Source organism: Seriola aureovittata, chromosome 18 (genome assembly GCF_021018895.1).
Source record: "Seriola aureovittata isolate HTS-2021-v1 ecotype China chromosome 18, ASM2101889v1, whole genome shotgun sequence".
NCBI lineage: Eukaryota > Metazoa > Chordata > Actinopteri > Carangiformes > Carangidae > Seriola > Seriola aureovittata.
The window spans coordinates 17,468,199-17,479,359 of record NC_079381.1 but is presented as its reverse complement, the minus strand read 5'-3'; the positions used below and the strand labels follow the sequence as shown (position 1 = coordinate 17,479,359).

General features: G+C 43.7%; 1 protein-coding gene across 1 annotated transcript; it reads right to left on the bottom strand.

The window, feature by feature from the left end:
• Positions 1–204: 204 nt before the first annotated feature.
• Positions 205–11,132, bottom strand: dhx29 (DEAH (Asp-Glu-Ala-His) box polypeptide 29). The gene is made up of 28 exons (XM_056403741.1): positions 10,809–11,132; positions 10,076–10,149; positions 9,802–9,915; positions 9,584–9,713; positions 9,340–9,479; positions 9,097–9,240; positions 8,425–8,551; positions 8,167–8,325; positions 7,749–7,917; positions 7,334–7,454; positions 6,851–7,243; positions 6,504–6,770; positions 6,224–6,367; positions 5,859–6,035; positions 5,483–5,623; positions 4,669–4,813; positions 4,440–4,560; positions 4,256–4,340; positions 3,928–4,016; positions 3,362–3,490; positions 3,162–3,237; positions 2,787–3,011; positions 2,477–2,613; positions 2,089–2,179; positions 1,639–1,935; positions 1,418–1,549; positions 1,074–1,170; positions 205–542 (listed from the first exon to the last, which is right to left on the bottom strand). Exons 1-28 carry the CDS (start codon positions 10,975–10,977, stop codon positions 487–489), a joined length of 4,149 nt encoding a protein of 1,382 aa, XP_056259716.1. The 5' UTR covers positions 10,978–11,132; the 3' UTR covers positions 205–486.
• Positions 11,133–11,161: the final 29 nt, after the last annotated feature.

Genomic DNA, 11,161 nt, shown 5'->3' with positions numbered 1-11,161 from the left:
CTCTTTTTGCATTTTCTTGACTTGACTATATCTGGTGTGTAATACTGGACCAAGTTCCACATATTCTACTACTAGGTTTAACTCTTAATTCTGCCCCTATGATACCTGACCCACCTTCAACATACTGTTTGGCTGTTTGGTGCCTGCAGTCACACTTGTGTATTTCATTTTGATTATCAACATTGACACAAGAAATGGTTCAAATGAAAATCAATACAGCTTTATTTCCCGCACTTTTGGCAACATCATTATCTCATTATTGATTTTTTTACTCTCCCAATTTTCAGGATGTCCTTTTGCATTTCATATTATACAGTCCTCCTCAATGTGAGTAAGAGTTCATCCCACATCTGTCCAGTGGTTGCTGCGTGTCTGCAGGCGTTAATCCTGAATAGCAGAGCTGAAACGGGAAGCACTTTTGTCGGCAGGACGACAGGGTGCAGAGCCTGTTGATAGTGTATGGAAAGGTCCTGGAGGTTCTTGGTATCACGCAGCATGTTCTGATTTGATCAGATCCAGAATCATCTGGATGGTCCTCTCACCTAAGACGGACAGAGACGGACTGGATCAGATCAGATCAAGCAAAATAATCCTTATCTGCAGACATTTAAACTGTTCCTTATAAAAAAATAATCCTTAATGAGGAAAAACTTTGAGAAAGATTTTAGCAACTGTCAACAGATCCCTGACAAGACCGCACCCACAATGCATTAGTCTTTATGTCAATACTTTCTGAGCATACCCAGCCTGTAGCTCTCAGCCAAGCCTACAAGTTCCTACTTAAAACAATCACACCTTTTTTAAAAACAGATCACAAGTATAGAGGTTCCTGTTTTAAAAAGGCTCAGAAATGTCCTCGAATAGCTAGACACTGTAGTTCTTAGCAAACATTTCACAAAGAAAGATGAAACAGTGTATTTGTTGCTAGTGGGTATTTATGGCAGCAAGAAAGTGTATGTGTATCCATTATTTTTAACATTTTTTCAGTGCAACCATGTAAACACTGTGAAAAAGTGTTTTAATTTGATGCTGCTTCATGTAGGAAAAACAAAAACTTTAATGCTTGGGTTTACCTTCCAGATTCATCCTGGGATTCTCAAGCTTCTTTTCAAGCAAAGAGTCCATCAGCTTCCTCAGGTGTTTGAAGATCACACCAATCCGTACAGGAGCCTGTAAAGGGGAACACAGATTAAATTAAATAAGCACAGGTGTGATTAATAACAATGGCTCTGCTGCATTATTGTCACAGTAAGCAAACATGCACAATTCCAAGGCCCTGAAACTGAAGCAACAACAAATAATATCTTATTTCGTGAACCTACAAAGTGAAGTTTGCAAAGACGCAACCTCTGCTGCTACAGGAAGGGACCGATAAGGAAACGATACAAAAAGTCAAGAGCAACCCGGGTCATCTGACCTGAAAGTGTATCCAACTGTCTAGCGTGATGAGCCTCTCTCTGTGCTGAATGTCAATGTCGCCTCCAAACAGCAGCATGGGGAAAGGAGATATCAGAGTGGTGTCCCGCAGGTAGATCTTAGTGTATTTCACCTGATGATAAGCAGTTATTAGCACAAATGAGACTTGGAGATAAACAGATATTACACACACACACACACACACAAACTCTTCATCCATACCTTCTCCTGGTACAGCAGCCAGCCGTGTGTCTGCAGGTTGCGGTTAACTGATGAGGGATGGACCTGCGCCTTGCCCTGAGGGGTCTCCACTGTGCAGGCCACCCGCTCGAGCACGTCCACGGAGGGGGTGCACAAGACCCGCGCCACGCTGTCGTAGAGCCCTGCCGCCAGTACTGCGTTCAGGACCGAGATCCGCTGCTTGGACAGCGACGGTGTCTGCAGCTTGGAGTGAGATGAGGAGCGAGACGACCAGAAACCTGCCTGCTCCATCATCTTCATCAGCTCGTGCTTCACATCCTGGGTGGAAGATGTCAGACAACGTGGTTGTTGGGCAGGAGGAGGAAGAGAAAATTATTTAAATAAGTGATGAGAGGCCCAGGTGAGTGTGTGTGTGTGTGTGTGTGTGTGTGTGTGTGTGTGTGTGTGTGCAAACGTATGTGTGCTTGATACCTCTATTGTGATGAGAGCTGTTCGATTGAGGAAGTGTTTCCTACAGTAGGACATCTCTACTCTCTGTCCCTCCGTCTGTGAGTTCTTCCACCTGACAGTATCACAGAAAACAGGTCAGATACATCATCAGAGATTTTGTCATAGCAGTATTTTTGCAGAAGGCAACCGATTCTTGATAGCAGTAGTTATTTTTAGGACCTTTAAGTACGTTTTCTAAATATGTTTTCTGACTTGCAGATATTTGTTAAACCCCTCACAACATTTTTAATTTGTAATTCTTCTACTCTCATTAAATCACATTAATATTCAATATGAGTGTGTGATCAATGTGAGAGGCTTCCAAAAATCCCAAACATGCAATTTCAGGTATTTTCAGAGCAGTCCATACCCCAAATATGCATTGTATATGGTCAGGTGATCAGAGTTGGCCAATGCCAGTGCAGCTTTGGCCAGGTTAGCTTCATCCTTTCTGTTCATCGGTGTGGAGAAAGGAGACTTCTCAGTGATGGCTGCTGCGATCGTTGCCTGAAACAAATCTTCTATTAATATTCACGGTAAGATATGAAAGCAGTCAGGACTTTAAAATATATAATTATGAAATAATATGTTAATAGAAGTATTAGCAATCCTAATACAGTTGCAAAAGAATCATAGTTGGAGTGTTTGTTTTCTGATAATAATGAGGCAGAGGGACGTACTATAGGCTCCAGGCAGCCGAGGATGGCTCCATAGATCAGCATCTTGCCGATCTTCACGTTGACGGGCAGACTCGCCAGGTGGTGTCCCAGAGGGGTGAGGATGTGATCGCTGGGGTGACACGCACCAATCTTCCTCAGCAGGTTGATGGCGTTACTGACTGACTGGGGCTGAGGAGCATCCAGGGCCCGGCTCAGGAAGTCCTCCGGGGAGCCGTACTGACATTTCTACCAGAGGGGAGAAGGGGATTTGGGGGGGAGTGAAGAACACTTTAACAGACGCTTTGATAACGTTTCCACGAGGTAGAAGGTAGAAGTGGTTGCCTCTTTTGTGTATTTTTATTTCTATGTCTGTGTAACTGAGTGTGATTTATATACCATAATATGAAGACAGAGCTCCTCCAGTGGGACGCGCAGTATCTCTGGTATGGAGTAATCCATGAACGCATCGAACCTGAGGTCAGATGGGTTACACAACAACAGAACAGATCAACACTTGACCAAAAACAGGAATAAGTAAGAGGAATAATTATGTTTTTCATCTCATCTCTGCATAGTGAGTGAAGACAGCTCCATGCCTGAATTTCGGGTAGAGCCTGAAGCAGAAGCCGTTTCGGACACGTCCCGCTCTCCCCTGCCTCTGGAGGGCGCTGGCTTTGGAAACAAAAGTTTCCACCAGAGAACTCATCTGGCTGCTCTCATGGTACCTGATCGACACAACAGAGCAGAGTCAAGTCTCTCTGCAACCAGCCTCACTTCTGTTTTCTCTTTAGTGTGATCATTAGCCATAGTACTTCTGTGGCTGCAGGGGTGGGAATATTGATCTGTTGGTCTGTCACCACTTCGATCCAGACTGAGATATCAACAACTGCTATGAAATTTTGTAAAGACATTCATGATTCTGACATTGCTGCCATTAGCATTTAGCTCAGAGCACTGCCGTGGCTAAAGCTGTTAGCATGGCTGTGTTGTTTATGGTCTCAATTCATAGAGACAGACAATTAAGATAAAATATTTTTTAGTGAAGCCATGACACAAATCAAATCATTTAGAGTGAAGCTTCATGTTGTAATATGAGAAGATATAATATAATAACGATACAATAACATGAAAGACTTTACTGGTATCGTTAATGAGCACTTACTTATTTTCTTTGGTCTTCCCAGTGTCGATGACAAACACAACATCAGGAATGGTCACACCCGTCTCAGCAATGTTAGTCGACAACACAATCTAAAGAAGAGACAGAGCAGAGCAGAGCAGAGGGGATTTTTAGGACTTGTGAATATATTTGTTCAGTTGCTCTGTGAAATCATTTTATTTTTAAGGAGTATTTAAACTTCTGTTTTCTGTTTTCAAAACATGAGAAAGTATCAGCTAGTGGTGAGAAAGCAATTCACTACATTACCTAAAAGCTGCTATATATTTTTATTTCACAATGCTTTATTATACTGTGACATATTCAGTAGTACCTTCCTAACTCCAGCAGGGGGCACTGTGAAGGCAGCAGCCTGGTCCTTTGATGAAAGAGTGGAGTGGAGAGCAGCAATCCTGTACCTTAAAGTAACAGACAAGACTCAGAGTGAGACGGAGGTAAAAGGTCAACTTAAATGTACAGTTTAGTGTGTTACTTTTAGCTGCGTGTGTGTTCGTCACCTGTGTTTGTCCCTGAACCTCTTGTCTGAGGAGAGCAGGTCGTACAGCTGCTGGATGTGAGCCAGACCTGGGAGGAATACGAGAACGGCTCCATCCAAATCTGCAAATTGTGGGGATTTGTCTGACCAGAAAAAAAACCAAACACAAATTTAACACATAACATAAGACGAAAACGTGTACTTAATATGAACTTTGTGCTGTCTGAAACAAGCATGATGATGTTTTGCACCTAGGTAGTCTATAAGGTCAACCAGCAAATCCATGTTGATCTTATTAGGGTTCATGTACTGCAGCACCTGCCGGGTCCTGCTACTGAAGTGGTCGAGGTCAGGACCCAGGTCCCAGCCTGAGGAGGAGTCCCTCAATATCACCTCCTGATACAGACAGAAACACACATATTATAAATCCCAGCAGAACATCAATCCACTCTCTTGAGGGGCAGGAGACCCCTGGTCAGATCCATTAACAGCCAATGCTCAGTAATGTGTCCTGTAATTAAACAAGTCATTTAAAGGCAGTGAAAACCTATCTTCTATTAATTTGTTCCTAATGTGAGTAATGTGGTCTTACATCAACTCAAAATAATCTGCTACTTAACATGAGAGATTTCTGAATTTGTGTGTTTTTCTCAGGGCTCAGGTGGAAGAGAGGTGATGTGTTCCAATCACAATTTATAATAATCAATATCTGAATCAAAATTTGATAAAAGTTGTGGGATGTTTCCTTATGTTGCCAGGCCACCGTTAATCTGATTATACCACACCCACACACTCCTGATAAAGAGGATTAGCTAAATTCTGGGGTTGGAAATAAACTGTAAATAAATAATACCTATGTATGAATGAATGATTTTAGAAACTTTAGTTTTGATTGCTGCTTATTTAGTTATTAATATTTAATGTTATAAAGAAAGAAAAGATTTGAAACCATGTTTTCAGAGTTGCTATAGTGTCTCCAGTCTGCCGGAGATTAGAGCAGCAAAATCAACAAGCAAGTCATACACAAATAAAAGACCAGTCTCACACATAAAGGGCCAACATCACCTGGTGTTGTGATGTCTTGCCGCCTTTTTGGGTGACAGAGATGCTGACTTCTTCTTCTTCTTCAAGGATTTTCTGGCTGTACTCCGAGTCCTTTTCCAGGATGTACCCCGTCTGCTCCACGATGTCCTCTAAGTGAAACACCTGCACACAAAACCACAGGAGCTTGAAGTAAAGTACATCCCGCTCCCTCCAACATGTCCTCGGGTTCTTTTTTTTGTTCAGGTTCAGCTTCTTGGGTTGAAATTCAAAAATGCGGCTCAGTGCTAAAACAGATGCAGCTCCCCCCTGATATCCACTTCCTAAGCATTTAAATTAGACGAAGGGATTTCATTAGATCCTGCAGTCAACTAAACACAGACTCCAGCTCTCCTCTCACCTCCACTGGGAAAGTCCTGCCAGGGATGGTGATCACTGGGCAGCGGTTGAAGTAGTTGGAGAACTTGTCACAGTCCACGGTGGCGCTCATGAGGATCAGCTGCAGGTCCGATCTCCTCATAACCACGTCTTTCAGGATGGTTAGCAGGAAGTCTGACTGGACACTGCGCTCGTGGACCTGAGAAGATGGAGGTGAGAAAAAAAAGTTTTTTATCTTTTATGCATCCTTTCATAGCCAGATACTTAAAATGGCACCTACAAAGATATTAACCTGAGGGTGGAAAGGATTCTTATAATATGGCAACACACGGGGTACCAAGACATTATAACCTGCAAATACTGTGTTTGATCAGAAACTGTCAGTACCTCGTCTACGATGATGTGCGTCAGGGAGCTGAGGTGTCTGTCATGCTGCAGTTTCCTGAGCAGAACTCCAGTGGTGCAGTACAGCAGACGGGTCCACTCCCCAGACTGATTCTCCATCCGGATCTGGTATCCGCACAGCGACGACTTAAACGTGAAACAACATCATGAAACGGGATCATTACAGCAAGTGTCAGTGATTTCAATCAGCCTATATTAGAGATAATGTTTTACACTACGGGCCCCCAAGTTTTACGGCCTCTCCATAAAGATGTATATTCACCTTCGATCCGGGTCCATCCTCACATCCAAGCTCCTGACTGACTCTGCAGGCCAGGCTCGTGGCAGATATCCTGCGGGGCTGGGTCACCACGATGTTGCAGGGCTGTGCCGCTTTGCCCCCGGTCAACAGCTCCTCCAGCAGGAACTGGGGAATCTGAGTACTCTTCCCGCTGCCCGTCTCACCCGCCACCACCACCACAGGGTGGCGCTTCAGAGCCTCCAGGACACGATGCCGGTGTTGGAAGACAGGAAGCTGCTCTCGCTCTGCCTTAAAGGTAGGATACTCGGTGAATGACTTGTGTTTATTTTTCTGCAAACTGTACTGTGTGGAAATTTTAAAGTATTTACCTGCAGTTTGTGGGCAAGTGAGGACTTCTTCAGCTTTCTTAAGAGCTCCCTGGACGCCTCGAGTGCTCCTGCACCTTCCTTCCTCCCTCCTCTTTTCTCACTCTTGTCCTCCACTTCCTCTCCTCCCTCCCCAATATCAAGACCAGCCAGGTTCTCCCAGGACTCTTCAGGCTCTTCGTCCCCAGCCCCGCCCAGACCATCCTGGCCTTGGGGTCCACACCCCTGCCCTTGGCTCTGGTTCTGCTGCTGTTTGAGTCTGGTCAGGAGCCGGGAGATGAACTGGTCTCGAGGTTTGTTGGCAGCAACGCGACTCTCTTCCTGTTGCTGCTGCTCGCTGTCTCTCCACTCCAACCACACATCTCTGTAGGTTGGAGGAAGGAGCTGGTGCACTGACTGACAGTCAAAGATCGAGAGGGAAAGAATTCACTTTAGGCACTGTAGGACTAAAACTGAGCTGAGCTGTGGCTTGGTAACATGTAGTACCTGTCCTTTAACCAGGTTGTAGAGCGCCAGTGTGGCTGCCAGATGTTGAGCCTGCATGCTGTCCTCAGTCAGGATGGTGGGGCAAACCTCCAGAAAATCATCTGGCCTATGAATACGCACCCTGGTGGATGTATAAGCATCACATCAATACAACATATTTCTAAATTCAGTTATAACTATAATAAAAAAATTGTGTAAAAGAATCTCTGACAGCAAGAACATTTCATTCTTCAAACAATGTTTATATATATTTTTGTTGCGTGAAGAGTCAATTAAAATGGATTTTCAGCACATCAAGGCTGTCTCTAACATTGTCCCTCTGTACAACACACTGTATGGGAACAAGGACACAGAAACACACACACACACACACACACGCACACACACACACACACACACACACACACACACTTACTTGCATTTCCAATATCTACCAGCAGCAACCTTGTGAAAAGCCGGTGCCGGACTCTTGGGCAGGTTCTTTCGGACCCAGTCGATGAGGAACTGTTTGGGAGACTTCCCGGTCCAGCTGCGAGCTGTGTAGTCAAAATTACGAATGTCCTTCGGCTCGTTCTTTTTCACAACTGCAAAGAAAAATGCAAACAAATCGATCAGCGACAAATCCAGAAGTGACTGAAGCCAGATGTTGTCCTCTGAAAGCCGCAGAAGGCATGGCTAGCTTCAATATTTTCTTTTTTCAGATAAAAAATCTCTGAAGTCTTGCACTACATTACACTGAAAAGGGGTTAGGGTTATCATGTGCATGCAGCACCTATCACCTGTGTTTTGCTTAAGTCACTCAATAAATGAATTTAACTTGGAGTTTATTGAACCTTTCTCAGCAGGAGGTTCCTTTTCAGCTTGCTCAAATAAACTGAAGGTGATGTCCTCTTTGTCCTCACTGACAGGAACTACTTTCTTTTCCTTCTGAGGTACGTCCACCACTTTTAGAGCTGGGTTGAACATGGGGTGAGACTCCAGCTGCTTCATTTCTAGAATCAAAAAGCATTTGTTCTATATAAGTCAAAAGTGAGTTTGAAGATGGTGTTTAATTTCAGCAAGAAAGAGTAAAAGCACACACACACACACACCTTGCTGTATGATGCGTATCCTGTCCTGTGCCATCCTCTGACCAGCCTTGTCTCCTTTGGACTTGGCAACAGTTGCCATTTCTTTAGCGTCATACAGTTGAGCAGTGAGGATCAAATACCGGTCATTCTACACAGCGAGAAATAACATATAATACACCATTATAAAACAACTACATCATGACACATACATAATGACAGATACATAATGTACATTATGACATTTAGAGCACTCGACTACCACAACTTCCTGCCTTTAAACATTAGTGTTGAAATGTGGTAACTTTCCATACAGGGGAATCTGATCAACATGTCTCATTAAAAGTATGGAGAGGATTTTTAACCATGTGAAATCCATACAAAAAAAAATCTGCTTCCTTACAGAGAGTTAGATCAGAAGATCGATACCACTCTCCTGTCTGCTTAGTAAATATGAAGCTACTGCCAGCAGGTGGTTAGCTTAGCTTAGCATACAGACTGGAGACAGATAGAAACAGCTAGCCTGGTAATAAAGAGTTTGCCTACCAGCACCTCTAAAGCTCAATAATTCACATGTGATATGTTAATTCTTACAAAAATCACAAACTATCAACAAGGAAGCAAATTTCCCAAAATGTTGAATTATTATTTAAAGTGTTTCAAAAATGTATAGATCTCAGTATTCATTTTAATTACTGGGTCAAACTTTTCATCCAGTTCAGGATTGCGTGCAGTCTTCTTCCCTCCTTCATCGTCCTCCTCCTCCTCTTCATCACTGCTCTGCTCTGCATACCTCAGGATCCAGTCCTTCATGCTTGCAGCTTCATCCTTCTCTGTGGCCTGGAAGACACCACAAACACTTATAAGCTATGATATCATATCTGTATAGCCAACACACATCTGTCCAGCCAGCACGCACTCGTTAACAAACGTGCAAACCTTGGTGGTCTCTTTGCGGGTGCTGTTGGGTGCTTTGGGGCTCGGGGCGGCAGGTTTCTGGTGAGCCGGAGGCTGGAACCTGGGCCTGCTCCTCTGACTCTCCTCCTGCATCTGCTGGGTAAAACCTTCTGGCAACTCCTCTGGTAAAACGGACAATAAATTAAGAAAGTTATGATTTTCGCTGCATTGTGTTCTCAAGAACTAAACAGTGGTTATATGTAAATGACTGCTGATGCTCTACTACCATCTTTAAGGTTGAGGCAGAGCCAGTCAAGAGCAGAGTGCAGATCCCCTCCGTAGAGCACGCTGCTCTTCATCGCTTCCTCAATGTGTTCTCTCTTAAAGTTGAACTTTTCCAGAGCTGTGTACAGGTCCTGCAAGCACATTCAGACACAGTCAAAATGAAGGCAACAATCTGTCACAAGAACAAACAAAAAAATCAGAGGGAAGTTTTGTCTTTACCAGCAGTTTCTTGTTTGTAAGTCTGCCTGATATGGGCCCTTTGTCCCCATTTTCCTGTCTGAAGTCATTGATCAGCCTGATGATCTTCTTCTCCAGGTCAGCTTGGATACCAACCTGTTTTATACCATCACATACCATTAATTACAACATCTCTAATGTTTTTCCGCATGAAACACACTTGATGGACGGATGGATGGATGAGATTCACAGCTGAATAAATAATGTACAATTTCAGTCAATCAGTATGTTGCATGGTAATAACATGGTAACTTACTTTAAGAATGGACTTGTCTGAGACACCCCCTGTGTCGACCTGGGCAGTGTTGGAAAGACTGTAGGTCTTCGGAGCTGGAGTAATGACACAGCAGAGCAGTGTCACGCTTCATGTAAGTTCAATTATCACTTTCACTGACATAATCAATACAAGTATGTAATATGTGTTGATTACATCACAGATTTGTTAACATACATTGTCATGGAATATGGCCATTCTTCTGAATAATGAATAGTTAGTATGGAATGTATTGATGGATCCACCACAAGTTACCAGACTGCAATGTTGTTTACATGTTTGCCAGTCTGACAAGCAAGCAACACACAGAAGCAAAAAGGATTTTATGAAGGTGTAGCCTGAAGTGATTCATGATCTTTGCGTGACAAAGTACTGAAATGAAATGAAGAACACAGAGGAAACTATGAGGGACAACAAGAAGGCCCCATGTGCAAAAGTTATGGCAGTGAATGTGCACAACCTGGCGTTCAGACAGTAAATTAATACACTGATCAAAGCAAAAATACAAGTACGATGAAGTCACTGTATACATGGCGGGGCACGATATTATTAACACCTATAGAATGTAGTATTATCAGACTGAAAAATGACCATATTAACAAGCTGGGAGCTCTTAAATAGTGCAGGTAACATCACACTGTAGATTGTGCCTGAGTAGTGTCCAGTGAAGTCAAACAGTCTGGGGAGAATTTGCCCCATTAGCGAGTATTACCACCTTTTGACTTGTTATCTTTCGCTGGTTTAGCCGGCTTGTTGCTGGCTGGCTGCTTCTTCGCTTCCTCCGCCACGCTGTTCCCCGCTGCAGCGGCACCACTCCTGCCCGTTGCTGCTGCTACTGCTGCCGGGGCCACCGGAGCGGCCGATTTCTTCTTCTTTCCACCCATTAAGTCACCAAACCACAACCTGTATGTGGCTCCTTTATGTGGATAAGTAATGTCAAGTCATCAGCAAGGTGCTAAAAGGTGGTGGTTATGAATAGCGAAGAAAAATTACGCTAGTATGTGCTTCTCATCGCTGCGTATTCATGACGGGTTGAACCCTGGACTACACGGCTGCCGTAGCGGACGT